This window comes from Narcine bancroftii, chromosome 10 (assembly GCF_036971445.1).
Source record: "Narcine bancroftii isolate sNarBan1 chromosome 10, sNarBan1.hap1, whole genome shotgun sequence".
NCBI lineage: Eukaryota > Metazoa > Chordata > Chondrichthyes > Torpediniformes > Narcinidae > Narcine > Narcine bancroftii.
This window is the reverse complement of record NC_091478.1, coordinates 74,898,913-74,911,180: the sequence shown is the minus strand read 5'-3', so window position 1 is coordinate 74,911,180 and position 12,268 is coordinate 74,898,913. Positions and strand designations below refer to the sequence as shown.

At 40.7% G+C, this 12,268-nt stretch overlaps 1 protein-coding gene across 1 annotated transcript in view; it reads right to left on the bottom strand.

The window, feature by feature from the left end:
* Nucleotides 1–632: 632 nt before the first annotated feature.
* Nucleotides 633–12,268, bottom strand: part of nlrc5 (NLR family, CARD domain containing 5) — a 172,583-nt gene continuing 160,947 nt past the window's right edge. The window contains exons 51-52 of the mRNA XM_069901371.1: nucleotides 6,101–6,184; nucleotides 633–947 (exon numbers count right to left, since the gene is read on the bottom strand). Coding sequence (XP_069757472.1) covers nucleotides 851–947; nucleotides 6,101–6,184 — 181 coding nt within the window. The 3' untranslated portion in view covers nucleotides 633–850. The remainder of the gene's footprint in view (nucleotides 948–6,100; nucleotides 6,185–12,268) is intronic.

Sequence of the window (12,268 nt, the reverse complement as noted above, 5' to 3'; positions counted from 1 at the left end):
GATTGCTTAAGGTGGTATGTGGGTGGAAAGAAAAAGGATTGAAAATCAATGTTTTAATCAAACCTAACCAACTCGTTATGTGCATGGTTTCATAACTCCAAAGGGAATGGACCAATGACAATTTTTCTCAAGCAAAATATTTCAGTAACAATTGGGTCTAGAGCAGTGGTTCTCAACCTTCCCTTCCCACTTACATCCCACTTTAAGCAATCTCTTACCAATCACAATCACAGAGTACTTGTGGCATAGGGATTACTTAAAGTGGAATGTGAGTTTGGGGTGGGGGGGGGGGAGATTGAAAATCACTGTAGCCCAACGCTATTCAACAGGTGAGCAAGGTTTAGATATGCATGTGAGTTGCTGAGTTCCCTTTGTTAAGGATGAACATTGTGTTTTTCTCTCAATTAAATACAAGATTAAAAAAAAACTACTGCACTAGAGAATCTGGCCAGGAGTAAGCCTACAGCCTGAAATCTCTCAAAGGAGGAAAGCTCAGGCTCTGTATAAGCTACCTGGAAGAACAGACAAGAAAAGACTCGACATCCAATACCTATCAGTGAAGAACATCTCTCAATAATCCACTGCACAGATAGAATGTGAAAACTGAATGGGGAGGACAAAGAAGGAACAAAGTCACTAAGTAGTTTTTTTATTTGCACAAATAATTTGAGACAATAGCAATACCTACAATTCTTAAAATAAAATAATAAATATATTAAAATTAGTACATGAAATAGTGCAAAAAATATCCATGTCAACTCTGCATGGGCACAGTCAAGGGAGGGGAGGACAAACTGTCCATTGACAATGATGGAATGGAATCTTATTTTAAATGGAAGATCTTCCAGTGCTATAGAGCACTGCTGTACACGGAGAAGAAATTTAATCTTGAATCTTGTTCCTGAAGGTTCTGTGCTCGGTCATTGGGTATGTTGTTCTTCCACAATCTGTATACATAGGGCAGGAACATTTGGTTAATGACTAGTTTATCTTAGGCTGAGCTGCAGCAGTAGAAAACAAGAGACGTCAAATGAGTTGACATGTTCCAATTCTGCATCCTGATAAATAAATAGAAGGTTTGAATATTTGCAGTCAGCAATACTACGGGTAAGGCATAACTGCCATCGGGAAACCTTTACAACAAAGCGTTACTTTGAAGTGACATTAAGTTGGGTTAAGTCAGGTCAAGAAGCACAGTAGCATAGTGCTAAACCAATGGGGCTGATTAAATTTAAAATTTAAATTTACAGCACGGTAATAGGCCCTTTCACGGTAACAGGTCCATGCTGCCCAATTTACCCCCAATTAACCTACAACCCCGAGTATGTTTCAAACAGTGGGAGGAAATCAGAGCCCCCTGGGAAAATCCACATAGACATGAGTAGAACGTACAACAGACAGCGCGTGATTCGAATCCCGGACCTGAGTACTAGCGCTGCAAAGACATTGCACTAACCACTACGTCAACCATGCCACCCCGATATTCAGTCCTAGACTACCAATTGGAGATGAAATCTCAGCAATTCTCACTAATGGTGATCATAGAATGATCCAGAGTTTTGTTAAAACCCATCTGATCTAATAATGTCCCTCAGGGAATGGAATGGGCTCCCCTCATGCCTGCAGACCCACGATAATTTGCATGACATTTTACCAATCCTTCTCATTTTTCTCCCTTGGTAGAACCACTGAGCCTCTTGCATAATTTCAACCATTCATGGGAATTACGGCTGATTTGTAACTCTAATCTGTTTATACAGGTGCACGATCCTTTATCCGGACATCTAAAATCCGGAAACTCCAAAATCCAGTAAGTGGGGAGAGAGGCTGAGGGATGGGCGCTTGGGGGAGGCAGCCGGTGCTTGTGGGCAGGCGGTTGAGGGACCGGTGCTTGGGGGCGAGGTGGCCGGTTGCCGAGGGACCGCAATTGGGGGAGGCGGCCGGGCGGCTGGAAGGGGGTGGGGTTGGATATAGCAGCACAATTTTGGTGGGCTTTTCAAAATTGGGAAAAATCCGAAATTTGGAACACACTGTCTCCTAAGGGTTCCAGATAAAGGATCGTGTACCTGTACTTCCTTTCAAATCTACTGAATTTTAGAGACACAAGAGACTGAAGATACTGTAAATTGGAACAAGAAACAGACTGCTGGTGGAACTTCTAACTTTTTTTTTGCCACCACAGATCCTTCTTGGCCTGCTGACTTCCTCCAGCAGCTTTTGTTTTTGCCACTGAACTTTATTTGCATTTTCAGTGGCTTTGCATTGCAAAAGAAAGCCATCGTCCTTTTGAGCCCTTGGACAACTCCTCACTATTACTTCCAGATGCTAAAACGTGCACTGACGTACACAAAAATATTTTCAGATGCATCAGGGTGAAGATGCTTGCACTTTTGGAAGGCTGTTAATAGATAGGGTAAAGGAATCATGGAGAGATACGGCTCCTTGTCCTACAATGTCCAATCCCACCATCATACACTCATTCACATTTATCCAACCTTAATCCCACTTTTTTTGTTCTCTCATTTCCTTATTATTTCCTCTCAAGTTCTACCATTCATCTATACACTAAGGAGATTGTATAATAGTTTATATAACCTCCCATTCTGCAAACTTTGGGATGTGGAAAAGAAAAGCAGCAAACAGAGGAAGCTCATATGGTGAGAAGGAGCAATCACATCTGAGGTCAGGATTGAACTTGGGTCTCTGGCGGCTCTACCCACTGCAATGCCCCAATTATAAATACAGCAAGCTGCCGTGTTCTGGAAAGGGTGGTAGAGACAGATTGGACCATCGTTTTCGAGAGGGAATTGGTTAAATGCAAACAAGGCCATGACATGGAATGTGACTGATTTCTCTCAGAAAATTCAGTACTGATGTAATGGGCTGAATGGTCTTGTCAAGCAGTTTTTTTTTCTGTCTTGTCACAGTGGCTTCCATTGTGTGCTGTTTACTTCAGTGTGCAGGAATTGCCCAAACTATCCCTGTGACAACTGATGTCTCTGGAATATATTGCAATCATTTAGATATTCACTTGTGCCTTAAATTGATTTGCCTGTCATTATGGTTTTAATACTGAAATAGCAATCCAGAGTGTCCCATGTCAGATGTTCATGAAACACCCCATGCTGGAAAATCTGCAACAAAAATAGCAGCCCTTTTATTTTTTTCAGCAATGTCAAAAAATATGCTTAACAATGACAGTTGCTAGCTTAGGCTTCCCTAATGATTGAATGCACTGTGCAGACTAGTAAAGTCAGGCTGGGCTAAGTTAGAGCAGACTCGTCTTCACTGCCTGAGGTCAGTAGGTTCTAGGTTGAAGACCCCAGGAATGGGATTTGAGCACAAGGTCTGAGATGCTGAGGGCACACTGCACTGTGGAGATTTTGGTTTGGAAAGCATACAGGGCTCAGAGCAAGTCAGACAAGGCTTGGGTTGGCAGGGGAGGGGTCTGGTCAGGATGAGGGTTAATTTGTGGTAGTGGACAGGTGAGTGGGGTGAGACAAGATGACCATTCAGAGGCAGAATTGGGTTCCGAGAGACACCTTGGAATTCCTTGGGGAGATCCCCAGAGGGAGCAGCAAGTGCCTTTTCGTAGTGTGGCCCTACAACCCACCTAAACAAGAACAGACATGTGAGGAGTCTTGTCCACTCTTTTTTTTGCCCAATGTTGGACACTGCTTCTCCTGCACTGGATCATTAACTACACACAATTTATAGGCAATTGTTTTAAAGAGAAAAATGTTAAATGAGGCATCCATCTTACTCACTTAGTTGGATGTAAATGACTCCAGTGTTGTCACCTGAATGTCCTGCACAATACTGAACCCCCAACCCGCCACATTGTCACTGGGAGAATCTCACTGCTCCTCCACCGTTTACTATATCCATCACTGACCATATCTCTCCTTCTTTAACAGCACTGACAACATCGGATTGGCTGTTATTTACTTTCAAAGAGCCAAAGGTGTTAATGTTGCTATAAGAATGCAAGTCTCTCTTGATTGAAACTGAGCAAGGTTCAATCCTCAGTTTGCACTGAACTGCTCGATCTCACGATATTCCTCAGGGAATATTTGGTCGAGCATTATGTCGGTAAATAATGGCAGTTTACAAACAGCAGGACCACATTCCCACTTAGGCCTGCTCCTCAAGTCGTCTGAGATGATTAGCCTCACAGCCTCTCTGGCACTTGGACGTGTCCCTTGTCTTTATTCCCTCACACATCACTCGGTCTGACTGCATGGTGAAATGGAGGGAATGAAGGGCTTCCCTTCTTGCTCCTATCAATGTCTCAGGTCAATGATGAGGAGTACGGAGAGTAAAAAGGTAAAGGTTCCATTATTGCCATGTAATACTACATTTAGAATGTAACATACATGAAATTCTTTAACTTTTGTCTACTCTAAGGCAGCACCCCTCACAGAAACCTACAGCACCTGGTGTTCCCAGGCGGTCTCCCCTCCAAGTACAGACCAGTCCTGAGCGTGCTTAGCTTTCAAGATGAGGCAACCACAACCCAAACATCTGTGAAACATGGGAGAAAATCGGAGCACCTGGAGGAAATCGACATGGTCACAGAGAGAATGTACAAACTCCTAGCAGACAGTGCCAGATTCTAACCCGTGTCACTGGAGCTGTAATAGTGTTGCGCTAACCACGTCACCCTCTCTTTGTTAAGGTAAATTTCTTGAGCTTGGTATCCAGTCACCTTGGACCCGCTATGATTCCATTGGGACAAGGGCCTGCTCCTGCTTCTTACATTCCAATGTGTTTTAGTGAGGGCACAAGCAGAGGCAGATTCCAGTTTGTTTTGGTTACTTTGAGTTGAAACAGCTTGAGACACACATGCACACACACACACACACCCACACCCACACCCACCCACCCACCCACCCACACCCACACCCACCCACACACACCCACACCCACACACACACCCACCCACCCACCCACCCACACACACCCCCACACCCACCTACACACCCACACCCACCCACCCACACACCCACCCACACACCCACCCACACCCACACGCACACCCACACCCCCACCCCCACACCCCCACCCACATACCCACACCCCCACCCACACCCCCACCCACACCCAGACACCCACCCACCCACCCACACCCACACACCCACACACCCACCCACCCACCCACCCACCCACCCACACACACACACACACACACAGTCTCACATATTCATTCACACAAGGCACGAGGAAATGCATCCCATAGTTGAAGCATTTTCAGACAATAAAGACAATTAGGAGAAAATACAAAATTCATTCGAAATACAGAAGATTATTACAGCACACTACAGGCCCTTCTATCCACAATGTTGTTCCGGCCTATGTAAACCTACTCCACAACAATCTGATTTTTCCCCACCTCACACTTCCAGCCCTCAATTTTTCTGGCATCTATGTACCTACTGTATCAGCCTTCATCACTGCCCCAGCAAAGCATTCCAGGAACCCACCACTCTCAGTGTAAAAAACATTCTCTTACATCTCCACGAAACTTGCTCCACTCACCTTAAAGATGCTGGCTGTCCACCCTATCTAAGCCCGTCATAAGCTAATATACCTCCATTAAGTCACCTCTCATCCTGGTTATTCCAACGAGAAAAGTGCACCTTGCTTCAAATGACATATTCAAGCAACATCTTGGTAAATCTCTTTTGCACTCTCTCTCTAGAGCATCTATATCCTCCTGTAATAAGGTGGCCAGACAATACTCCAAGTATGGTTTAACCATAGTTTTATAGGGCTGCAACATTACCTTATGGCTCTTGCACTCAATCCCCCACTAATGAAGGCCAAAACTCCATATGCCTTCTTATCAATTTATGCAGTAACCTCGAGAGATCCATGGACCTGGTCCCGAAAGTCTATCTATTCCTCTACACTGTTAAGAATCCTGCTATTGACCACATATTCCTCCATCAAGTTCGACCTTTCAAAGTGCATCACTTCACACTTACCTGGATTGAACTCCTTTTGCCACTTCTCCACCCAACTCTGTATCCTGTTTATATCCTATTGTAACCTATGACAACCTTCTACACTATGCATAAGCCTTTGTTTTGGCACTCACCGAATAACCTCAATAGAGGAGCATTGCCGGAGGCTGTTTGCCAGTTTCTCTGCTCCAGCTGACTTGATCTTGTTCCCTTCCAGGCTGTGGAGAAAAGGGAAAAGGCTATTGAGAAAACCATCTGTGTGAGAACAGCAACAGTGGGCTCACGCATGCCACATATAAGAAAAGTCTTTGTGAAGGTACATAACTGAGAGAGAACCTGGACTTGGCTGAAAAGACTGCTGGGAATATAAATGAACAACAGACTGTCAAAGAACTATGCACACTCATCAATGCGATGGGCTTTTTTTATACGTTCAGTAGCAAGCAAGGCATTAATCATTTGGAAACAAGGATCAAAGCATTAACATATAAATCATGAAAATTTGAAGTAATAAACACAAAATGCTGGAGAAGTTCAGCAGGTCAAATAGGGTCCTTCACGTAGCAGAGGTAGAAATACAGAACCGACGTTTCGGGCTTGAGCCCTTCGTCAAGGTGTCGAAATACATAATTATCAGGCTTTAGTCCTTCATCAACATATTCAAAACCCCAATTGAAGATAGGATCGTCGAGGAGTCACGTGATGGAGTAGTGGCCGGTAGAATACCAGCCCTCTCCAGAAAAGAAGAAAAAAAGTAAAGAAAAAGCAAAGCCACAGACATACAAACCACAACAAATTAAAAATAAAGGTGTGGAGGAAATGGCACCAAAGAAAGAAAAGCCAAAAACAACGGGAAGAAAAGAAGAAGGAAAGACGTCGGAAGAGAAAGGTGAAGGCCTTACCTGTATGAAGAAGCAGGGACCCGCCATGGAGAGAGGAACCCACTCCCTGAGGTCAGTGGAAACCCCAAAGGGTTGCGACCCACCGAGTACAGGACTACAAGGATGGCTCACGGAGCCAAACAAAAGTGCGCAACCGCGCACAACAAAGACAACACCAAAGGGAGGGGGGACCAGCTGAGGAGTGGATCTCCACAGCTTGAACAGACGAGAATAACCCGACAGCAGGGCTCCCAGCAGGAAGACACAGAAAATAACGGGAACGAGAAGGAGGAGAGTGAAAAAAGGAAATCAGAGACACAGCAGATGACCAGCCCAGAGGAAGAGGATCAACATCAAGACACCATTAATCATAAAAAAAATACGCAGCAAACTGAGATAAACAGCCCAACAAGAAAGTCAGAAAGGACAGAGGTAGAGGACACAGGTCCTGGAGTGGACTCAGAGGAAGAGGAGGGAGAACATCAAGCTCTGCACAGAGAAATAGAAGATAAAGGGAATGGACTGTACATAGATAGGAAATTTTTTGAAGATATATGGAAGCAGTAAAAGAATGGCTGACACGAGAATTTAATGAAATAAAAAGAAGAATAAAAGGTACAGAAGAAAAAGTGAGTAGATTAGAGATGGTCATGACAGAAATAGGGAAAAGAGTAGACAAGGTAGTTAACGAGAAACAGCCATAGAAATGGAGGTGGATGACTTAAAACAGAATTTGGAAGAATCTGATAAAAAAGTTAAAGAAACACAGGAGCTGTTAGCTCAGAAGATGGATATAATGGAAAACTATAATAGGAGAAACAATATAAAGATAGTGGGCCTTAAGGAAGATGAAGAAGGCAAAGATATGAAAGAATTTATAAAAGAATGGATCCCCAGGGTCCTAGGAATGCCAGAATTACAGGAAGAAATGGAAATAGAAAGGGCACACAGAAAATTAGCCCCGAAACCACAGCCACAACAAAAACCAAGATCCATTCTAGTAAAATTCCTGAGATTATACAACAAGAGAAAATATATTGGAGAAGGCAATGAAAAAAATAAGAGAAGACAAAAAGCCAGTGGAATACAAAGGTCAAAAAAAAATTTTCTACCCAGACATAAGTTTTGAGCTCCTGAAGAAGAGGAAGGAGTTTAACGCAGCAAAATAGATCCTATGGAAAAAAGGCTATAAATTTATGTTAAGATATCCAGCGGTGCTTAAAATAGTTATCCCGGGGCAGCAAAGCAGACTGTTCTTGGATCCGGAGAAAGCACGAGAATTTGCAGAATGCCTGCAAAACAGACAGAGAGATGAAGAGATGTAACAAGAACAAGAATGATGAGAAACTACATATAAAGAAGAAGAATAAAGTATAAGTAAGAACTAAGAAGGGGAAGAAAGGGAAGAAAGGAAGTAAGGGGGGAATTAAGAGTGTGAGATTTGTTATATGTGAAGATAAAAATCTTTTCTGGGGGGGCTGAGTGGGGGAGAATAACAGTCACTGTGAAATCAGTTGACACTTGCGAGCGGGTTCGCAATCCAAATGGAGAGAGGAGATGTGGTTGCCCGGCAAGGGACAAAGGGCAACTCAGAGAAGGTGGGGGGGGGAGGGACTTTTGGGTTTAAGGAAATTTTAGAAGAGGGAATAGTGGAAATATTTTATGTTTGACTTACAGTGTGTTCAAAAAAAGAAAATGGAAATGGATAAGGAGGAAAGGTGGTGATGAGGAACCAGAAATGAGAGGTAAACAAAGTATGAAATGGCCATGTTGATCTATATTATTTTAAATATTAACAGAATACATAACCAAATCAAAAGGAAGAGGCTGTTAAATTTACTGAAGAAAGAAAAAATTGATAAAGCATTCGTGCAAAAAACACATCTAACTGAAGTGGAACACAAGAAATTAAGGAGAGACTGGGTAGGACACGTAACGGCAGCATCATATAATTCAAAAGCCAGAGGAGTAGCTATATTATTCAATACAAATGTACCAATCAAAATAGAGGAGGAAATAATAGATCCAGCGGGGAGGTATGTAATGATAAAATGTCAGATATATTCAGAATTTTGGAATTTGCAAAATGTATACGCACCTAATGAAGAAGATCAAAATTTATGCAAGATATCTTTTTGAAGATTGCAGATACGCAGGGGAACATACTGATAGGAGGGGACTTTAACCTTAATTTGGACTCAAAGATGGATAAAACTGGAAAAAAGACAAGCAGAAAGAACAAATTAACCAAATTTATGGTTAAATCGATGCAGGAAATGCAACTTTTGGATATATGGAGGAGACAAAGGAGAAGGAATATTTATATTATTCGGGTAGACATAAAACATACTCAAGGATAGACCTGTTCCTGTTGTCAGCCCACATTCAACAGAGAGTTAGGAAAACGGAATATAAAGCTAGATTGTTATCGAATCACTCACCCCTGTTATTGGCAATAGAGCTGGAGGACATCCCACCAAGAACGTATAGATGGAGATTAAACTCCATGCCACTTAAAAGACAGGATTTTAGAGAATTCATTCAGTGCCAAATTAAAATGTACTTTGAAATAAATATGGAATCAGTGAAAGATAAGTTTATACTATGGGAAGCAATGAAAGCATTCATCAGAGGGCAGATAATAAGTTATGTAACTAAGATGAAGAAGGACTACAATCGGGAAATAGAACAGTTGGAAAGGGAAATAGCAAGTACAGAAAAAGAATTAGCAATAAAGGAAGATACAACAAAAAGAAGAGAATTGGCAGACAAAAAAATAAAATATGAAACACTACAAACATATAAGGTGGAGAAGAACATAATGAAGACATAACAGAAGTATTATGAGCTAGGAGAAAAAACGCACAAAATACTAGCTTGGCAGCTTAAGACAGAACAAACTAAAAGAACGGTATTGGCATCAAGGAAAAAGGACAAACAAATTACATATAACCCAACAGAGATCAACGAAAACTTCAGGGAATTCTACGAGCAACTATATCGAACTGAGAACAAAGGGAAAGAAAACAAGGTAGATGAATTCTAGCTAAAATTGAACTACCGAAGTTGCAAGCAGAGGAGCAAAATAAATTAATAAAACCATTTGAAACAGAGGAAATACAGGATATATTAAAAAAACTACTGAACAATAAAACTCCGGGAGAGGATAGACTCCCAATAGAATTCTATAAAACATTTAAAGACTTATTAATTCCTCCTCTCCTGGAAGTAATGAACCAGATTGAAGAAACACAAAACATGCCAGATTCATGCAAAACAGCAATAATTACAGTAATACCAAAGATGGGGAAAGATCCATTAACACCAGCATCGTATAGACCAATATCTCTACTTAACAAACATTATAAGATAATAGCTAAACTATTAGCAAACAGATTGACCAAAAATAGTAAAACTAGATCAAACTGGATTTATTAAAAAAAGATGAACAACGGACAATATCTGTAAGTTCATTAACTTAATCCATGCAGTACAAGGAAACAAGACGCCAACAGTGGCGGTTGCTTTAGACGCAGAGAAAGCCTTTGACAGAGTAGAATGGAATTATTTATTCAAAGTACTACAGAAGTTCAACCTACCAGAGAAATATATTAATTGGATTAAAGCATTATATAAGGGACCATTGGCGAAGGTGACAGTAAATGGATATATATCAAACCAATTTAAATTAAGCAGATCATCTAGGCAGGGATGTCCACTATCTCCCTCACTGTTCATGTTAGCTATAGAACCACTGGCAGAACTGATAAGAACAGAAAATAAAATAAGAGGGATAAAAATAAAAGAGAAGGAATATAAAATCAGTCTATTTGCAGATGACGTCATAGTATACTTAACAGAACCAGAAATATCAATAAAAGAATTACATATGAAATTGAAGGAATATGGAGAAGTATCGGGGTACAAGATCAACGCAAATAAAAGTGAGGCGATGCCAATGAATAATGCGGATTTCACAAAGTTTAAGAAAGGATCACCATTTAAATGGCAAACACAAGCAATCCGATACCTAGGTATTCAACTAGATAATAATCTAGGCCATCTATACAAATTAAATTATCAGCCATTAATGAACAAATTACAAGATGACTTAGAACATTGGAAAGGTTTATCACTAACACTGATAGGAAGGGTAAATTGCATTAAAATGAATATCTTCCCAAGGATACAATACCTATTTCAATCGTTACCAATTCACCTAACAGAGAAGTTCTTCAAGGAGCTAAAGAAAATAGTAAGGAAATTCTTACAGATAGGGGGGAAACTGAGGACAGCACTAGATAAATTAACAGAATGGTACAAACAAGGGAGCTTACAGCTACCAAACTTTATGAATTATTATAGAGCAGCACAATTAAGATACCCATCAGATTTTTATCAAACAAGGGAAAAACCAGATTGGACCAGATTAGAACTAGAGTAAATAGGGGAGAAGGTACCTGAACATGTACTATATAAGTGGGATGAAAAGCTGGTGCAACATAGGAATTCACCAGTACTGCACCATCTGCTCAACATTTGGAAGAAGATTCACATAGAAAGGAATAAAATAAATTATCAACTACCAAGATTAATATTGACGCAAAATAACTAATCCCTTTCACAATAGATAACCTTTCCTTTAAAGAATGGGAGAGAAAAGGGATCAAAAGAATAAAGTTGTTTTTCAGGAAATAAATTATTATCTTTTGAACAAATGAAGGACAAATATGGTATAACTCATGGTACAATGTTTGCATATCACCAACTGAAAACCTACTTGAAGGACAAATTGAGAAGCAGTCTGAGGTTACCAGAAGGAAGCAATTTTTAATATGTGATTACAGACGCAATGATAATTAAAAGATTTATAACAAACATGTACATCAAACTGCAAGAAAAGGAGAACGAGGAAACAAGCTGTAAACCTAAACAAAAGTGGGAACAAGATCTAAACATAAAGATGAAGAATGAAACATGGGAAAAGCTATGCTCTGGAACTATGAGAAATACAATAAACACGAGATTACGCATGATACAATATAATTGGTTACACAGGCTATACATCACACCCCAAAAGTTAAATAAATGGGACCCAAAAGTATCAGACAGATGTTTTCGCTGTAAGAAGGAAACAGGAACGACAATACGTGCAGTTTGGGCATGTGAGAAAGTGGAAAAATTTTGGGAAGATCTAAACCAGGTATTAAATAAAATCACAAAAAGCAACATACCAAAAAATCCAGAAATCTTTCTTCTAAGTAATATAAGAAGTAAAGAACCTGGACTCGATTTGGATGGAGCACCAAAAAGATTTATTATGATAGCCTTAGCTGTAGCAAAAAAATATATTATGTCAACCTGGAAATTAGAAGATAGCCTGAGAGTACAGCAATGGTACATAGAAATGAATAAATGTAT